We start from the raw sequence: 20,778 nt of genomic DNA on the forward strand, positions 1-20,778 counted from the left end.
CAAGCGTTACAAATCGAACCAAGTTCTATTTTAGCACCTGGCTACACAGATTCAGTGTGGGTGCAATGATTGAATAATATGTATGTGTACATTTATTTTGCAACACAAGCGGTGTGGTCAGCATGTTAGTCTAAGCTAGATTCTGCACTTAGATACCCAATCAGAGAAAACACTCTCCACCTCTCTCTCTCAATGAAGAGGAGCAGACTAGTGTTGAAATCTGCAGTTTCTCTCAGAGTATCTCTCAACCTCAGTGAGAAATACAGCAGAGCCTTGCTTACAGTGCACTCTGTGACCGCTCTCTGTACTGCAGCTGTGGCGTGATGGGAGTGTTTGTGCTAAGTGCACTCTGTCCCTACATCCATAACAGATACACTCTCAGTATACTCCTTTACCACTCCCACCTTCCCCCATCTCTCTCTCTCCCTCACCAAGCAGCATAAAGATGACATAACATTAAAACAGCATAACTTAGTCATATCCACAGAGATAATGCAAGGACGATGCTAGTCAGAGAATGTCATAACAAAGGTTCCTCCATATAGAGATGTCAGTTTGCATAATATGCAGTGAATACCTTCTGCACTTTATTTTCCCAATGCATTCCTGTAGAATTGAATACAACCAAGGGCATAAAAACAAGCATCATGAACAAATAGTGAATAGTGTTATGATTTAGCAAAAGCAGGCGTAATCATGTAAAGAGAGGATGAGAATGAGATGGAGGGAGAGATACAATATACTAGGGGAAGAAGAGAGATGGAGGGAGAGATACAGTAGATGTGGGGGGAAGAAGAGAGATGGAGGGAGAGATACAGTAGATGTGGGGAAGAAGAGAGATGGAGGGAGAGATGTGGTCAGATGTGGGGAAGAGAGAGATGGAGGGAGATACAGTAGATGTGGGGAAGAGAGAGATGGAGGGAGAGATATAGTAGATGTGGGGAAGAAGAGAGATGGAGGGAGAGACAGACAGAGAAAATGGCAGAGAAAGGCAGAGATGTAGAGAGGAAGGAGAGAAATAGGAGAGTGGTGACACGGTGCGAGGCTGCCAGGCTGCCAGGGCCGACCCTCACATCCCTCCTCTACTACACGCTTTCCCCATTACCTGAGGACAGCCCTCTGGAAGCTTGATATCCCAGAGGGAGAGAGGTGGAGGGGCGGGGAAGAGGGGGTGGTGAGAGAGCGGGTGAACATATAAGGTAAGCGAGCGAGAGAGAGAGAAAGAATGGAGAGAGAGAGAGAGAGAGAGAGAGAGAAAGGAGGGAGAGAGAGAAAAAGAAGGGACAGAGAGAGAGAGAGAGAGAGAGAGAGAGAGAGAGAGAGAGAGAGAGGGAGGGGGAGAGAGAGAGAGGAGGGAGAGAGAAAGGAGGGAGGGAGAGAGAGAGAGAAAGGATGGAGAGAGAGAGAGAGAGAGAGAGAGAGAGAGAGGAGAGAGAGAAGAGAGAGAGAGAGAGAGAGAGAGAGAGGAGGGAGAGAGAGGGAGGGAGGGAAGGGAGGGAGAAAGGAGGGTGAGAGAGAGAGAGAGAGAGAGAGAGAGAGAGAGAGAGGAGGGAGGGAGGGAGGGAGGGGGAGAGAGAGAGAGGAGGGAGAGAGAGGGAGAGGAGGGAGGGAGGGAGGGGAGAGAGAGAGGAGGAGGGAGGGAGGGAGAGAAGAAGGAGGGAGAGAGAGAGGGAGGGAGGAAGAGAGAGAGAAGGAGGGAGGGAGAGAGAGAAAGGCTGGAGGGAGAGAGAAAGGAGTGAGAGAGAGAGAAAAAGGAGGGAGAGAGGGAGAGAGAGAGGTGTCACGTCCTGACCAGTATAAGGAGTTATTGGTGTATTGTAGTTTGGTCAGGACGTGGCAGGGGGAATTTGTTTTATGTGGTTCGGGGTTTATTGGGATATGTATTTATGTAAGAGGGATGTTTGTTTTATGTGTTCCGGGGTTTCTGGGTAATGTTCTTGTTTTGTATTTCTATGGTTTTCTATGTTGTGTATTTCTTTGTTGGCCTGGTATGGCTCTCAATCAGGAACAGCTGTACATCATTGTTTCTGATTGGGAGTCATACTTAGGTAGCCCTTTTTTCACCTGTGGTTTGTGGGAAGTTGTTGTTGCATAATTGTGTGTGTAGCCTGCAATACTGTTCGTTCGATCGTTTTCTTGTTTTGTTTGTTACGTGTTCTAATAAAGTTAAGATGAGCACTCAACCCGCTGCGCCTTGGTCTATTACGTACAAGAGAGAGAGAAAGGTGGGAGACAGAGAGAGATAAAGGAGGGAGAGAGAGAGAAAAAGGAGGGAGAGAGAGAAAAAGGAGGGAGGGAGAGAGAAAGGAGGGAGGGAGGGAGAGAGAGAAAGGCGGGAGGAAGAGAGAAAGGAGGGAGAGAGAGAGAAAGGAGAGCGAGAGAAAAATGAGGGAGAGAGAGAGAAAGGAGGGAGAGAGAGAAAGAAAGGAGGAAGAGAGATGAGCATTGTCCCATTGTATTGAGACAGAGAAACACAGAGGAACACAGAGGAACACAAAGAAGAGTGTGGAAAAGGAGAAAAGGCAGTGGTGAGAAAAGCTAGCGTGGAGAGAGATACTTTTTCTACCAGTCCCATGGAACACAACTGCACATTCTACACATTCTACAACACCGTCAATCCAAAGAACCAATACATACCGTACCACGACTGCTTCTTAATAAAACAACCAGACATTCATAGCCACAGAAAAGCACCGTACCAGACCCAAAACCTTTCAACATATCATAGCCATTTAACATATCCCTGGAGGGTCAAAATGTGCACACTCCTACAGAACTGAACCTTAACCAAGACTCTGAGCCCTGGGGTGTGAATATCATTGAAGGAACCGGCTTTCTCAGCCCAACCAACATTACCAAGTCTGCCTGAGTCAGCGACATTACCAGCTCAATATGGAGAGGTTAAGACCATGTCACACCGTAGAATGTTATAGAGGTCCCCATCTCCCCAATGTGGATAAACCAACCAATACATGTCGGTGGAAACACTGTCCTTGTACAGTTTTTCATTCTATTTAAAACATTCCATCGGAGTAACTACTACAAGTGTAATATAGCTGAAATAGAGGTGTATGTACTACACAATAGCAACATAGAGACAATATTTATCTCAATGCTCTCCAGATAATCCCATAACCCCCTGCTTTACAGGATATTCAGTAGGTGCTGTCAGCCCAACGCATTACAGGGGACACACTGCCTGCCCAGCAGGACATCTACAGCACCTGTAGAACAGACTGACTTCTTTGGGCATGGAAACATTGCTCTATTGGTATCAAGGGACCTAACGTGTGGCAGATATTCAGTATATTCATTAGGTGTGCTACTAGGTGTAATACATCTGTAATGCAGCATTTTCACTAGGTGTGCTACTAGGTGTAATATGGCTGTAATATGTTACTAGGTGTAATATGGCTGTAATGCAGCATATTCACTAGGTGTTCTACTAGGTGTAATATGGCTGTAATACAGCATTTTCACTAGGTGTGCTACTAGGTGTAGTACGGCTGTAATATGTTACTAGGTGTAATATGGCTGTAATACAGCATTTTCACTAGGTGTGCTACTAAGTGTAATACGGCTGTAATGCAGCATATTCACTAGGTGTTCTACTAGGTGTAATATGGCTGTAATACAGTATTTTCACTAGGTGTGCTACTAAGTGTAATACGGCTGTAATGCAGCATATTCACTAGGTGTTCTACTGGGTGTAATATGGCTGTAATACAGAATATTCACTAGGTATTCTACTAAGTGTAATATGGCTGTAATACAGTATTTTCACTAGGTGTGGTACTAAGTCTAATACGGCTGTAATGCAGCATATTCACTAGGTGTTCTACTGGGTGTAATATGGCTGTAATACAGAATATTCAGTAGGTATTCTACTAAGTGTAATATGGCTGTAATACAGTATTTTCACTAGGTGTTCTACTAGGTGAAATATGGCTGTAATACAGAATATTCACTAGGTGTGCTACTAGGGGTAATACGGCTGTAATACAGTATATTCATTAGGTGTGCTACTAGGTGTAATACGGATGTAATACAGTATATTCATTAGGTGTGCTACTAGGTGTAATACGGCTGTAATGCAGTATATTCACTAGGTGTGCAACTAGGTGTAATATGGCTGTAATACAGAATATTCACTAGGTATTCTACTAAGTGTAATATGGCTGTAATACAGTATTTTCACTAGGTGTGGTACTAAGTCTAATACGGCTGTAATGCAGCATATTCGCTAGGTGTTCTACTAGGTGTAATACGGCTGTAATAAAGGATATTCGCTAGGTGTTCTACTAGGTGTAATATGGCTGTAATAAACGCTATTCGCTAGGTGTTCTACTAGGTGTAATATGGCTGTAATAAAGGATATTCGCTAGGTGTTCTACTAGGTGTAATACGACTGTAATACGGGAGTATGATGTGACCCCCCCGTCCCCCCCCCCTCCCGTCCCCCGTCCTCCTCACCTGTCGTGGTCTCGGCCAACGCCCCACACACGTATACTGCTGATTGGCTGAGAGTGGAGCAGGCTGTGGTCGTCAGGGTTAACCAGGGTCAGATCCCGGTCCTGCAGCACCAGCAGCATGTCCTTACCCTGATGGGACGATCAATATGTCAATACATCAGTCAATGCGCGCACACGTGCACACACGGAAACACACGCACACACACACACACACACACACACACAGTGTCCTCACCTCTCCCCAGACCCCAGCGGAGTCTTGTATGTCCCTCCTACAGTAGGACAGTTGTCTGATACAGTGATGGACTGCCACACTGCTCCTTCCCTCTGTCAGATCTCTCTCTGCCATCTCCACCCAGCCCAGAGAACGCACCGGGAAGGACTACAACACATATATGGATTCATATACACTTAAAATAATACATACAGACTCTTACCCAGCAGCCCCCCCCAACACACACACACACTAATTAATAAACACACTTGCACTCATTAGTAGGGGTAATAGTAAGACGGTCCGTTAAGTGTATCTGTAGATCTCTGGTAAAATGTGTAATGAGAATACTTTTTAACAGTGGTTGGCTACAATTCAGCAGATAGCATGGGTGTGCGCTCAAGGGGTGAAAGTAAGGTGGTATAGTGGGGGTATGCAGTACCGGTAAAACATGAGCCTATCACAATAATTAAAACAAAATGTAAAGAAAAGCACTTTTTTTTATCATTACCGCATGTCAGAGGCATGAAAAATGAGCAAATGGACTTGAAAACGGGTGGTATAGCCTACGCTCTAAACTGCCATGTGGCTAGATGAAAACATCTACATTATGTCAAGCCGACACCGAGACGCACACGGACAGCAGTGGCCGACACCGAGACTCACACAGACAGCAGTGGCCGACACAGAGACTCACACGGACAGCAGTGGCCGACACAGAGACGCACACGGACAGCAGTGGCCGACACCGAGACTCACACAGACAGCAGTGGCCGACACCGAGACTCACACAGACAGCAGTGGCCGACACAGAGACTCACACGGACAGCAGTGGCCGACACAGAGACTCACACAGACAGCAGTGGCCGACACCGAGACTCACACAGACAGCAGTGGCCGACACAGAGACTCACACGGACAGCAGTGGCCGACACCGAGACTCACGCGGACAGCAGTGGATGCATACATTCTGGCCTAATGCCAATCGCCACAATCACTTTTTTTTTGTGTAACAGATGTCCCTTTCCATTCATCACTGTTTTAAGGCTGGAAATATGTTGCGAGTGGATGAATGTGTGCGGGTAACCAAATGAAGGACCCCTTTGATGTGATTGTTTGACAATCAGATGAAAACATCATGACTGGTTGTGTTGAAAGTTAAATGACAAATGTTTAGTACTAGGCCCACAGAGATCCTATTGAATTAAAAGAGATTCTAAATTGTCCAAGACTTCAGCCACCCAAGTCATAGACTGTTCTCTCTGCTACCGCACGGCAAGTGGTACCGGAGCACCAAGTCTAGGTCCAAGAGGCTTCTAAACAGCTTCTACCACCAAGCCATAAGACTCCTGAACATCTAATTAAATGGCTACCCAGACTACCGTAAATTCCGGACTATAAGCCGCAACTTTTTTCCCAGGCTTTGAACCTCGCGGCTTAAACAATGACACGGCTAATATATGGTTTTTTTTCCTGCTTTTTTTCTCTCCAAAAAAAACACATTCTGTGACGTGCTCAGTTTTTTGGCGGCATGAAGCTTTCATTAGACCAATGAAATTGCCGAACGGGTTAAGGTCAAACAACTTTTTTTTTACTGTTTAGATTAAATCGAGCGCTCTCAAACTTCCCATCATTCTGATTACGGTAGTCATTTTGTCACCCTCATCATGGCAAAGACACAGAGAAATGCATATGATGCAGCTTTCAAGTTGAAGGCGATTGATCTGGCTGTTGGAAAAGGAAATAGAGCTGCTGCACGGGAGCTTGGTCTTAATGAGTCGATGATAAGACGTTGGAAACAGCAGCGTGAGGAATTGACTCAGTGCAAAAAGACGACTAAAGCTTACTGCAAATGTTTTATTTTTTGTTACAAGCCGTGTTTCGTTAAAGCCTATTTATTTTTGTTACAAGCCGTGTTTCGTTAAAGCCTATTTATTTTTGTTACAAGCCGTGTTTCGTTAAAGCCTATTTATTTTTGTTACAAGCCGTGTTTCGTTAAAGCCTATTTATTTTTGTTACAAGCCGTGTTTCGTTAAAGCCTATTTATTTTTGTTACAAGCCGTGTTTCGTTAAAGCCTATTTATTTTTGTTACAAGCTGTGTTTCGTTAAAGCCTATTTATTTTTGTTACAAGCCGTGTTTCGTTAAAGCCTATTTATTTTTGTTACAAGCCGTGTTTCGTTAAAGCCTATTTATTTTTGTTACAAGCCGTGTTTCGTTAAAGCCTGTGTAAAGTTCATTTGTTTCAATGTACCGGTAGGCACCTGCGGCTTATAGACATGTGCGGGTTATTTATGTTCAAAATATTTTATTTTTTTAAATTCCGTGGATGCAGCTTATATTCAGGGGCGCTTAATAGTCTGGAAATTACGGTATTTGCATTGACCCCCCCCCCCACCCCTACGCTACTGCTACTCTCTGTTATCATCTATGCATAGTCACTTTAATAACTCTACCTGCATTTACATAATTATCTCAAATACCTCATTGACACATTGATTCTGTACCAGAACCCTCTGTATATAGCCCCTGTATATAGCCCCTGTATATAGCCTCCACATTGACACATTGACTGTACCAGTACCCCCTGTATATAGCCCCTGTATATAGCCTCCACATTGACACATTGACTGTACCGATACCCCCTGTATATAGCCCCTATATAGCCTCCACATTGACTCTGTACCAGTACCCCCTGTATATAGCCTCCACATTGACTCTGTACCGGTACTCCCTGTATATAGCCACGCTATTGTTATTTACTGCTGCTCTTTAATTATTTATTTTTCTTTTTTGGGGGGGTATTTTCTTAAAACTGCATTGCTGGTTAAGGGCTCGTAAGTAAGCATTTCACTGTTGTATTCGGCTCATGTGACAAATACAGTTTGATTTGATTTGATTTGTAATTCTATGATTCAGACCATACATTTGTTTTGTGCATGTGCACATATAGGAGGTCCCGTACAGGGAAGAAATGAATCCTACTTTCACCCTGGCCCAGTACCCAGTACCCCCACCCCCCTCACACACACGCGGATTAATAAACACTAATACAAAAACATACAAACGCACACTCATACGCACACACATACACACACTCCCACACACTCACACAAAGGCCCAGGGGATTTGCAGTGACAGAGTAGCAGAGAGCCAACAGAGTATAGTGTGAGAGAGACTATGATGTATTGTGACAGTTTATAAAATATAAAGGCTGTGGTTCAGTGCATCCCAGGGCTTTGACAGAAAGAGAGAGAGAGACAGAGACAGAGGGAGAGAGAGACAGAGAGAGAGAGAGAGAGAGAGAGAGAGACAGAGAGAGAGAGAGTGAGAGAGAGAGAGAGAGAGAGAGAGAGAGCGAGAGAGAGAGAGAAAGCCCAGAGCCAGCCCTCCCTCTACAGAGCACCACAATGTATTCTTCTTCTCTTTAGGGACAGACCCCAGGCTTTTGTTCTCACTCTCACACACACACGTGGACAAACATGCACAAAGACTGACACACACACAGATGTGTGCGAACACACAGAAATGAAAGCAAGCAAGCAAGCATGCACACACACACTCATGCACACACACACCGGGTATGGACAGACACACATCAACACATTATCCGTTAACGTGTGAAACGTTCAACAGCAATTCTACATCTAAATGTTTCCAGGTACATTAGGCCTTACTGCTTGCTCTCTAAACCCTTCCTCTCCTCCTCCTCCTCCTCCTCTTTTTCTTCTCCCTCTCTTTACCTCCTGGTCATTCTCACTCAGAGACTGTATCAACATCAACAACATCAATCTATGACACTATTATAGTTTTGTTTTATATTAGCTATTATTTCTATGTGTTTTTCGATTTTTCTCGAAATTCAGTGTAGTTTCACTTATTTTTCCCACTTGATTTACTACTTTTTATCCTGTTTTAGTTTGATAGAAACCTTTCTATTTCGTTTTATATCCTTTAGTTTCAGTTTTAGTACTAGGGACAGGAAGTAGCCTATACTGTATATGGGAGGCCAGTACCCATGTGTGTTGTAGGTTCTATTTCATGTTAGCTAGTGATGGCTAGTGATGACTATGGAATCCCAGAAACTGCACTCGGTCTGGGGAGGATGTCAGATTGACTTGGGTATAAATAATAAACCCAGGAAGGGTCCTCTTCAGACAGACAACTCTCCCAACAAATCACGGGAAGGCGGGCAAAGCCTGAAAATCGAACTCTTTCAGTAGCCTGTAGGGAGACATACAGTATAAGAACATTACCATTGAAAACCAAAGATCTCAGACAAAACCTTCGCCGTGGTTTTAGTGAAGGTAGATGTACAATCTAGCAAAATGCACTCATAAAAATAACCTCTGAATTCTCCATCTTGCCATCGAGCAAGCTACAACCTTGTGTCCAGTGGGGATGTTAATGCTAGGGTGGGTATGGACAACCTTGATGGGGGCCAGAAAAAATCTGAACTCATCATGAGGGGCAGCAGTGGCTCGCGGGTCTGCTTTGTACCCACATCCATACCCACACATGCAGTCAGAACCCGCCTAAAAAATCTATAACATGTTAGCGGACATGGACTAACTGGGTTACTGTCAGTTACTGACATAAGAGAAAAACTGCTGATTCAAACCACATTACTATTCTAACTCTCAACAGTAATTTGAGACTCCGACTGAGTTCCACCCAAAAATGTTGGCCTACAGAAGGGGCGGGCCTACAGAAGGGGCGGGCCGCCAGTTGCCCATCCCTGTGCTTTTTTTTTATTGAATTTTTTATTCATAACACATATCAACAACTTACATTGCTAAACCCCATCCCTGTGCTAGGGAAACAAGAGGATAAGGCAATGACATCACCAGATAAGGCAGTGATGGTCTTCCCTGCTCCAACTCCTCCTCTCTGTTCCAACTGATGCAGGTACTTGTACAGATGTGTATGCTGAAACATTGGCACATTGTAGGAGGCAACCCATCTGTCTACAGACTAGGTAGTTAGAGATAGTGATGCACAAGCTAGGCCTATTTGAAACATCAAATAGCAGCATTTACCAGCTTTTTCCCCCAAAACATTAACATAATTTATGATGTTTTTTATTTTATTTTAGTTAGTTTCGGAGTCAAAGATAATAGTGTCAGTATAGTTTCCGTTTTTGTTAATTATTTTATTTCAGTTTCTTAAATAGATTTTTCATAATTTGTTTTTGTTTTAGTTTGAGTTTTAGTTTACTATAATAACCTTGCTATGACGTGACCCCCACCACCTCTGATGGGGAGCATGTGCATACACCATCTATCCAGCAGGGGGAACACTGTGTTAACTAACCTCCAGACGAGCTTCAATGCCATACAACTCTCCTTCCCTGGCCTCCAACTGCTCTTAAATGCAAGTAAAACTAAATGCATGCTCTTCAACCGATCACTGCCCGCCGTCAAGCATCACTACTCTGGACGGTTCTGACTTAGAATATGTGGACAACTACAAATACCTAGGTGTCTGGTTAGACTGTAAACTCTCCTTCCAGACTCACATTAAGCATCTCCAATCCAAAATTAAATCTAGAATTGGCTTCCTATTTCGCAACAAAGCCTCCTTCACTCATGCTGCCAAACATACCCTCGTAAAACTGACTATCCTACCGATCCTTGACTTCGGCGATGTCATTTACAAGATAGCCTCCAAAACTCTACTCAGCAAATTGGATGCAGTTTATCACAGTCCCATCCGTTTTCACACCAAAGCCCCTTAAACTACCCACCACTGCGACCTGTATGCTCTCGAAGGCTGGCCCTCGCTTCACATTCGTCGCCAAACCCACTGGCTCCAGGTCATCTATAAGTCTTTACTAGGTAAAGTCCCACCTTATTTCAGCTCACTGGTCACCATAGCAGCACCCACCCGTAGCACGCGCTCCAGCAGGTATATTTCACTGGTCACATCCAAAGCCAATTCCTCCTTTGGCCGCCTTTCCTTCCAGTTCTCTGCTGCCAATGACTGGAACGAATTGCAAAAATCACTGAAGCTGGAGACTCATTTCTCCCTCACTAGCTTAAAGCACCAGCTGTCAGAGCAGCTCACAGATCACTGCACCTGTACATAGCCCATCTGTAAATAGCCCATCCAACTACCTCATCCCCATACTGTTATTTTTTTATTTGTTGCTCCTTTGCACCCCAGTATCTCTACTTGCACATTCATCTTCTGCACATCGATCACTCCAGTGTTTAATTGCTAAATTGTAATTATTTTGCCACTATGGCCTATTTATTGCCTTACCTCCCTTATCTTACCTCATTTGCACACACTGTATATAGACTTTTTTCTATTGTGTTATTGACTGTATGTTTTGTTTATTCCATGTGTAACTCTGTGTTGTTGTTTGTGTCGCACTGATTTGCTTTATCTTGGCCAGGTCACAATTGTAAATGAGAATTTGTTCTCAACTAGCCTACCTGGTTAAATAAAGGTGAAATAAATAAAAGGGGGAACTTAAACCTGCCATTTAGTAACAGAGCCATGGGACAGGGCAGTAGTTCACTAAACTACCACTAGGTGGTACTGCTACAGAGAAAGAGATAAACACAATGGACAGCACATTACGTCATTCCATCCCTCCTCCCTTTCCTCTGGATAGGTGACAGCATGGTTAGCATTCCATTGTTTTCCTTTATCCAACCTTGTAAAATCAGTGATGACGGAGGTCTCACCTGTCCCTCTGGATCAATGTAGGCACTGTTGAGGTCCACTGTCTCTAACTGGGCAGGGCTACAGACGGAGAGATAACCATGAGCAAAGACATTAAAGTGTGTGTGTATATGACTGAATAATAATGAGAAATGGTCAGAAGAAATTGACGAATGTGCTAAAGAGAAATCCAGGCTATGCTGAATGTCTGGCAAGCAATGTTGTCGAATACTGGGAATGGGAAAGGGGGATACCTAGTTAGTTGCACAACTGAATGCATTTAACCCAACCCCTCTGAATCAGAGAGGTGGTGGGAGGCTGCCTTAATCGACTGTCTGTGTGTTTTATGGTGTGTGTGTGTGTGTGTGTGTGTGTGTGTGTGTGTGTGTGTGTGTGTGTGTGTGTGTGTGTGTGTGTGTGGGTCGTCTTACTGCAGTCTCAGTGAGGCGTAACGAAGAGTAGCTCCTTCAAAAGCTTTCAGGCTGGGGTCAGGATACACGGGGTAGTCCTTCAGCTCCTAGAGAGAGAGAGAGAGAGAGAGAGAGAGAGAGAGAGAGAGAGAGAGAGAGAGAGAGAGAGAGAGAGAGAGAGAGAGAGAGAGAGAAAGAGGGGATAGAAAGAGAGGGGATAGAAAGAGAGAGAGAGAGAGAGGATAGAAAGAGAGAGAGAGAGAGAGAGAGGGGATAGAAAGACAGAGAGAGAGGGGATAGAAAGAGAGAGAGAGAGAGAGAGAGAGAGAGAGAGAGAGAGAGAGAGGGGATAGAGAGAGAGGGGATAGAAAGAGAGAGAGAGACAGAGAGAGGGTATAGAAAGAGAGAGAGAGAGAGAGAGAGAGAGAGAGAGAGAGAGAGAGAGAGAGAGAGAGAGAAATAGAGAAAGGGGGGATAGAAAGAGAGGGGATAGAAAGAGAGAGAGAGAGAGAGAGAGAGAGAGAGACAGAGAGAGAGAGGGGATAGAAAGAGAGAGAGAGAGAGAGAGAGAGAGAGAGAGAGAGAGAGGGGGATAGAAAGAGAGAGAGAGGGGATAGAAAGACAGAGAGAGAGGGGATAGAAAGAGAGAGAGGGGGGATAGAAAGAGAGAGAGAGGATAGAAAGAGAGAGAGAGGATAGAAAGAGAGAGAGAGAGAGAGAGAGAGAGAGAGAGAGAGGGGATAGAAAGAGAGAGAGAGAGAGAGAGAGAGAGAGAGGGGATAGAAAGAGAGAGAGAGAGAGGGGATAGAAAGAGAGAGAGGGGATAGAAAGAGAGAGAGAGAGAGAGAGAGAGAGAGGGGATAGAAAGAGAGAGAGAGAGAGAGAGAGAGAGAGAGAGAGGGGATAGAAAGAGAGAGAGAGAGAGGGGATAGAAAGAGAGAGAGGGGATAGAAAGAGAGAGAGAGAGGGCATAGAAAGAGAGAGAGGGTGAGAGAGAGAGAGAGAGAGATAGAGAGAGGGGATAGAAAGAGAGAGAGAGAGATACAGTAATATCTCATTCATATTTGATATATTGAATTTTGAAGGTACACACGTGTGATTTCAGTTGTTTCTGAGCCTGTGTACATGGTGCCGTTAGCAGTGTGTAGTCTTACACTGGCAGTGTAGCTGGTGTTGTCAAAGCCTCTGTCAGGCAGAGGGAGATCAGAGGGAGGGGAGGAGGAGGAGGGAGAGGAGCCGGAGGGAGAGGGCACAGGCTCCAATGAACTGTCTGATACCAAACTGCTAGGTCGCTGCAGAAAGAGGTAGAAAGTGGAAGGAAGAGAGAGAGAGAAAGAGAGAGAGAGAGAGTGAGAGAGAGTGTGAGAGAGAGGAGAGAGAGAGAGAGAGAGAGAGGAGAGAGAGAGAGAGAGAGCCATATGACATTATCAGAGGAACTCTAGTGACAGGATTCAGTGTACATAGAGTGTGTGTGTGTGTGTGTGTGTGTGTGTGTGTGTGTGTGTGTGTGTGTGTGTGTGTGTGTGTGTGTGTGTGTGTGTGTGTGTGTGTGTGTGTGTGTGTGTGACTGTGTGTGTGTGAGTGTGTGTGTGTGAGTGTGCGAGTGTGCGTCCATGTGTGCGAGTTTGGCTGCGTTCAGACAGGCAGCCCAATTCTGATATTTTTCCCACTAATTGGTCTTTTGACCAATCACATTCGATTTTCTCACAGCAGATCTTTTTCAGAGCTGATCTGATTGGTCAAAAGACCAATTAGTGAAAAAAAGACCAGAGTTGGACTGCCTGTCTAAACACAGCCTTTGAGTGTGTGTATGTATACATTATGTGTGTGTGTGTCAGGCCTCACCTCGCTGGGCGGTCTCAGTGTGACTGTGTCGCCCTGCTGTGAGCCAGGGTGTGGGTCAAGGTGTGTCGTGGCGACAGGGCGGTCGTACTGGGTGGTGCCAGTGGGGACATGCCAGAAATAGACCTCTGATTGGTCTGTGACCTCACGCCAGCCTGGGGGAAGGTCCCCCTCACCCCACACATCTGATGTACCACACAACAACACACATTAACTACACACAGATCACATACACACAAACACTGACATAAACACACACTCATCTGCAGACACAGATATATGTGTATATGTATGCAGAGAGACTGACTTAGATACACACACAAATACACACACAAAAGTGCACACTTACACAACTCAGACACTCAGATACACAGACAGTGGTCTAGGTCAATTCTGAGATGGTAATCCTGTTCTGTTGTCATAGCAACGCTTGGGCTCATCCCCTGAAGTAGCACTCAGAGGACACAGGCCTCTCTGTCTCCCTCTATTTGTTTTCTCTCTTCCTCTCCTCTCTTTCACTTTCTGCTCGCTTTCTCTCCCCTTCGACCCCATCTCTCTCCCTCTCTTCCTCCACTGCCTGCAGAGTACGGTGGCTCACAGGGGTCATTAAGGATTCAGCGGTTTCGCTGCAGTCATCGTCATCAAGGAGAGACTTGGTACATTTCCAACCAAGACTGAGTGTTCTAAAATACTTCCAACAGAAAATGAGAGAGAGAGAGAGAGAGAGAGAGAAAGAGTGAGAGAGAGAGAGGGTGGGAGGGAGGCATACCTACAGACAATACCATATGACCAGAGTCCTCTGTGGCTCTATATCAAAAGTAGTATACTATAGGGAATAAGGTGTTATTTAAGACAGTATATCTCCCACCAGACCGACAGACTGACCGACAGACAGACAGAAAGTATATATCCCACCAGACAGAGAGACCAACAGACAGACAGACAACCAGCCAGTCACTCAGACAAACAAACAGACAGACAGATAGACAACCAACCACCCAGGAAAACAGACAGACAGCCAGCCAGAAGGTATATCATATAATTCTCTCACCTATCTCCTGTGGGGTCTGAGGGGAGGGGCTCTCCTGGGACAGGGTGGTCCAGCTAGAGTCCTCATCCTCCAGGGGAGACTCCACCTTTGTCCTCAGACTACCCAGCTTAGGAGCTCCTTTCTCTGGGTCCAGGTTGAAGGATGCAGGGGGCGTCTGGAGCAGGAGAGGGGTGCTCTCCTCCCCTCTGGGCTGCTTAGGGGGTGCAGAGGGGGGGCGGTGGAGGTACGGGTTCTCATTGCTGGGGTGCAGTTCCACCTTGATCACCCTGGGCGGGGGGGCCTGGGCACTCCGGGAGGGTTTGGGGGGCGTCTCAACCCTGGGTGGGTGATCCTGGGCCTGGTTTAAGGCCTCCTTTCTGCCCTGGGGAGGGGGAAAACACTGAATCTTGTTCTCCTGGGCACAGTTAAGGTTGTTTTGGGGGGAGATGGGGGGAGATTGTGCCCCCTGTAGCAAAGACTGATTAGCAGTTGGAGTGGCACCCTCTTCCTCTATGTAATCCTCCCGTTTTGGGGTCTGTTTTTCCTCCTCAGGTCTCTCTCTCTCTTTATCCGGGCTGACCTGATCTTTCTCAGGGCAGGAGTGCTTCTCATCCTCTTCCTCATCTTCCTCTTCTTCCTTGTTGGGACATTCTTCTTCCTTGTTTTCTACACTAGGAGGGTCCACTTCCTTCTCACGGAACTCCAGAAAACTCTTGGTCCTCCGACAGAATGGGGGTGGGGCCTGGGAGTTGTCTTTCTCCCCCTCCAGCCAATCAGAGCTGTGTATGGGGGTGATGATATCATCCTGCCCTTTGAACTCTGTGTTGGTCTTACTCTGCTCCTGTTGCTGGGTCTCGGCCTTCCTCTGCAGGTTGGCACCATTCTTCGCCAGCTTGGGGTTGGTGGAGAAGAATGAGGAAGAGGAGGAGGAGTAAAGAGCAGAGGATGAAGAGGACTTGGTGGGGAGGCGCTTGCCACCGGTGGGGGGCTGGTTTTGGGCGGGAGGTGCGAGGGTGTCGCTCAGGCCCATGGCGCTACACACGCTAGTCATGGCGTATCTATGGCGGCTCTTGGGTAAAGTGGCAGAACTCCCCGTTTCCATGGCAGTAGGGGACTCCTTTATAACATCACAACCCAGGAGTTGATTGTAGGAGGAGCGCAGGCTGAGGGAGGTGGGAGGGGCGGCAGGGGGACCGCTGCGATTGGCCAGGCCGACAGAGGAAGGGGAGGAGCCACTGCGGGAGAGAGGGGGGGTGTGGACGGACATCATGACTGACGAGGGGTCAAGAGGTCAACTGGAGAGGGAGAGAAAAGAGGAGAAAGGGCTCACTAAGAGTACAACAAAACGCCACACACACACACACACACACACACACACACACACACACACACACACACACACACACACACACACACACACACACACACACACACACACACACACACACACACACACACACACACACACACACACACACACACACACACACCAGGCCCATGCTCTCATAGGAATTGAACATCTGATACTGATGACGGCGCCCATTATCCACCACAGTGCTTGAAGGAAACTTGGCCTGAGTCAGGTCTTCTCCATGTGTGATGAGTTAGAAGGATTACAGGACTGGGTTGGAGGTATGAGGCGGAAACACAAGACAAGTCAGCATACAGATGTAGGATCTTAATTTGAGCCAGTTTGCTGCAACAGGAAATGTGAATTATTATGTGGATTATAATTAATGGACATTTTTGTAGGGGTTGATACATTTTTTGTAAGGGAAAAATCAAGTCTGAAATTTCAAATTCAAAACTTTCAGAAGACTTATTAAACCTCAAATACACTATTAGTTGAAATGTCCTGCATTGCAGGAAAATTCTCCTGCAACAGGGTGATAAAATTAATATCCCACATCTGTATGACTAAGGCAGTCTAAATGAGAAGCACACATGAATAAAGATACTCCGTACGGCTCTATAAAGTCCTACAGACCATCAGGCCCACAGCCACTTCTCTGGCATTGATCTGTTGCCATGGCACTCACACAAAATGAAAAGCCTCAACTATTCAACATTCTGAAAACCCATCGACCAATAGCGGAGGGTTTTATTGACGCACTCTGTGGTGTGTTTTATAACTGTGTCCCAATACAGTACTACCCTCTCTCTCCCTTTTTGTTTCTCACATCTGGTGAATATGTCACACAGTTTAAAACAAGGTGCCAAACCTATAACATGGGTCCTATTTTCTTGACATGCTTGGCAATCATGAGGCTTAGCGCTGTCAATGTATTCATCCACAACCGATACACCATGCCAAGGCTAGAGACAGGCTGTTGGAAGGTGTTACGATGCTAGGTCCAGATGCTGACAAGCTGCAGAGCAGATCCTACTCTCTAGCTGACCCTTTTCTCTCCCTGGTGATCAGCTTTGTGCTGTCAGCCGGACCAAGCCAGAGAAAGAGGGAGAGAGGGACTGCAGAGTATCATTGTCAATTCAGATGTAATCAGGAAGAGGCAGGGCTTTGAGTTTAGGGTTCAGTGGTTGGTTTTTATCATACTCTGTTCTTCAATTCAATCATACTCCAACAAATGAACACACACACAGACACTTGCGCGCACACACACACGTAAGCACGCACACACAGAACCACGCACATACGCACACACAGGTAAACAAAGACAAATGCAAGCTTCTTTCATGGAAAGATGGAAAACACGGACACAGCAGATTTGAAAACAAGACAAGCCCTTGGAAAAAGCAAGAGACTACATTTTAAGACAAAATATCTCCACACAATGCACTTTTTCATGAGGGCCCCTCGTCCTTCTCTGGGTGGTGTTGTTGTGTCAGAGAACACGCAGGAACTAACCTGTAGAATGTCTAACCCTCTCTCTCTCCTTCTCACTCTTTCAAAGATGACACACAAATAATGTCAACAAGGTCAATCAGCCTACACATACGATTTACTAAAATGGAACCAGATATTTAACACAAAACATGTCTCATAAGGATACTTTGTCTCTCTGTACAAAGTGACATTATACCTTCTGCTACTGATTTCAGGACTGTTTATTTTTTTTACATTTCTCACTATCCTCTCACATAGTAAATACCCTGGCCTGGGAAAACACCAAAACGGAGGATGCAGTAGATGATACAGTTGATAAAATGCCCAAATGCCTGCTTTCTTTGCAGAAATCTCAGAGTTGGAGAGAGAGCTGCTAGATCCAGACTGAGATAGTGTTCTTCCTCTGACTCTGCAAGCCTCAGTTAGCAGAAGGGCATGAGACAAATACAGGAGAGATAGATATTAGAGACCGAGTGAGATAGAACAATGACACAGCAGTTTTCAGCAGGGACATTGAGTTCACACCATCATGCTCAGCTGTTGTCTTACTACACACGTATCATTATGTTCACATCACTTTAGGTCATTCATGAGACTTTACCAAACATGATACTATGACCCATATTACAGGACGTCACCTAGCAGTGTCATCATTTACAGCAGAGAAATGTCTAGAAGACTGTTTCCTGGCCACAGATTCATCTTCGACTTAGTCCCGGACTAAAAAGCTTTTTCAATGGAGATTCTCAACTGAGCATGCTTTTTAGTCCGGGATTAGGCTTAATCTGTGTTTCAGAAACCAGCCCTCAGAGTTACTGCAGGAATAAGGAGTTGACATTGAAAGAAAAATCATAGACTCCTGTAGATAACATACAGTCAGGCTTGAGATACAGCCTTCTACATACCGTAGGTGGGACAGGTGTCAGAGCAGCACTCACGACAAAAGGTGGTTAGAAGTTAGTTCCGAAGGTGAGAAATGTTCCCTCTAATTGTTTGTGGCACTGAGTAAATTTTAGGTCTTGCGAGCGGAAACTTGAATGTTGTGAGAATTTTGTTCAACTTCTGCTGCACGTTTACAGTGAACACTGAGGCTGTACCCGTACAGTTTTAGACAGTAGCCAATATGCTATTGTGGCTATTTGAGCATAATGTAGGCCTACCAACAAAACAAATGGAGCAAATCCCATAACATTTTCACATGGAAATAGCTTTCAATTTCTATGATGTAGCCTATAGTTACATATTTGAGGTGTTCAATGCAGACCTGCATTGCTTGAGACTTTTAAAAACGTTTTTACCTGATGAACAGTTCTCTGCTGCCAATGACTAGAACGAATTGCAAAAATCACTGAAGCTGGAGACTTATATCTCCCTCACTAACTATAAGCATCAGCTGTCAGAGCAGCTTACCGATCACTGCACCTGTACACAGCCCATCTGTAAATAGCCCACCCAACTACCTCATCCCCATATTTTTTGTTGTTGCTCTTTTGCACCCCAGTATCTCTACTTGCACATCATCATCTGCACATCTATCACTCCAGTGTTAATGCTAAATTGTAATTATTTCGCTATTATGGCCTATTTATTGCCTTACCTTCCTAATCTTACTCATTTGTACACATTGTATATAGATTTTTTTTTAAATTAAGGGCTTGACATTAATTCATGTTTTTTTTACTTGGTCTGTAACACCATGGGCCAAATAGGTGCATGTAAATTGCATTGTATTGTATGATGCAAGAAACCACTTTATACAAAATAAAAGTAATTATTATTACCATACAGAGAATTAGACAATGTAGGCAATCCCTCTGTCTATTGGCTTATTAGCATATTCAAGCCTGTCTCCAAATACAACACTGCCCCTTTAATTAAGACATAAGCTTTTTACCTGACTGACTTTTTAAAGGCATCTTAAAATGTAGCCTACACGTTTGTGACCTATACTTATCTATAACTGGGCAAATAACTAGCAAAGAATATCAACAAATGTGCACACGCGCGGCTCTGCGCTCTGATCTGAAAAGCGCATTCACTCGTGGGTGATTGAAAGGCCGCTTGCCGGCTACCAGCGCCAATAGAATTATACTTCGTTGCCTACAACAAAATCACAGACTCAATTTGGCAAAGTTATCGTTGTCTGGTTTTGTTGCATTGAAAATGGCCTGATATAATGTTGAATCGATCACAGAAAAAAAACGTTGATCTATAAAGTGCAAACTAATGGGTCGAACTCAGTGAAGTTCAATATCTTGCGTCTCTTCGCTGTAGTTCTGGAGGAGGTACGCGGCCGCGCACAGCTTTGAGGGAACATTGAAGGTGAGTTCTCACAGCACACGCGAAACAGCACATCTCAATAGCAATAGGAAAGAGAGATGGGTTGTTATATGCCTTTCACACACACTGATGAACAGATGCTGCTATAGCATCGATATGAATATTTAAAATAGTCACCTCAAATACTATCCAATAGATCTGTAGCCTATATTACTGAAACCGGCTTGGGGATACTCCTGTTAAGGAATATTCAGAAAGAAAATACTGTACTTGAATTTGTGTAGGCGTCGAAGGTAGGCCTAACTATTTTTCAAACGGTGCGGTAGGCTAATAACTGGAGTTGATTAATACATGATACTACATATTTTATACATATGCCGCCAACATAAAGCTTCAACTAAAATGCTAGAACAGTTCAACGTATAAAAGGAGATGACACTAGATGGGTGGAGTGTTTGCATCCTCTTGTCGTTACATTAGCCTATACCTTTCTAACCTTATGATCCGTTCTGCAGCCTCACCTATTGCAATAAATCAAGCAGAAATGTCCTATGTTGCAAAGTGAACACAAATCTGTTGCGAATTCTGGAAACAAGCTAGAAGGCAGTAGGCTATACATATCAGACGCAGTTAATCTTCTGACGTCTCTCTCCCACCCAATATTCTCCCCATCACGTCACCGCACTGGAAGGCGAACCGCACACACACTTTATTTCTATTCATTCACTCACCGCGTTTGACAATCGTGCTTCTATTCCACGACGACACTTCAACGACGACACTGATATAGGACAGAGAAGTGACTCCAGCTTTTTAAGCACGAGTCCTCCCGTAGCTACCCGTATCAGATCACATCACTCTCTGGTCTCCTCCGGTGCTGGTACCTAAAGCTAATCTCTCTGCGCCACTGCCTCCCAAGCGCCCAGGACCCAATCAGAGCGCTGGACGCAGGACGCTGTGTGCGCAGAGCTGTTCGGAAGAGACGCTGAGCCAGAGCACCGTCATAAATCTGCT

At 45.1% G+C, this 20,778-nt stretch overlaps 1 protein-coding gene across 2 annotated transcripts in view; it reads right to left on the minus strand.

Annotated features, from left to right (window-relative positions):
* The window catches only part of LOC106611814 (amyloid beta precursor protein binding family B member 2), a 50,508-nt gene extending 29,829 nt beyond the window's left edge, over window positions 1-20,679 (minus strand). For both annotated transcript variants that reach the window (XM_082955922.1, XM_082955921.1), the window contains exons 1-8: window positions 20,496-20,679; window positions 14,661-15,934; window positions 13,613-13,794; window positions 12,922-13,059; window positions 11,789-11,874; window positions 11,381-11,438; window positions 4,708-4,854; window positions 4,474-4,601 (exon numbers count right to left, since the gene is read on the minus strand). In XM_082955922.1, the coding sequence (XP_082812048.1) occupies window positions 4,474-4,601; window positions 4,708-4,854; window positions 11,381-11,438; window positions 11,789-11,874; window positions 12,922-13,059; window positions 13,613-13,794; window positions 14,661-15,909 (1,988 nt within the window). In that variant the 5' untranslated portion in view covers window positions 15,910-15,934; window positions 20,496-20,679. The remainder of the gene's footprint in view (window positions 1-4,473; window positions 4,602-4,707; window positions 4,855-11,380; window positions 11,439-11,788; window positions 11,875-12,921; window positions 13,060-13,612; window positions 13,795-14,660; window positions 15,935-20,495) is intronic.
* Between the last annotated feature and the right edge of the window lie 99 nt (window positions 20,680-20,778).

This window comes from Salmo salar, chromosome 09 (assembly GCF_965601325.2).
Source record: "Salmo salar chromosome 09, fSalSal1, whole genome shotgun sequence".
NCBI lineage: Eukaryota > Metazoa > Chordata > Actinopteri > Salmoniformes > Salmonidae > Salmo > Salmo salar.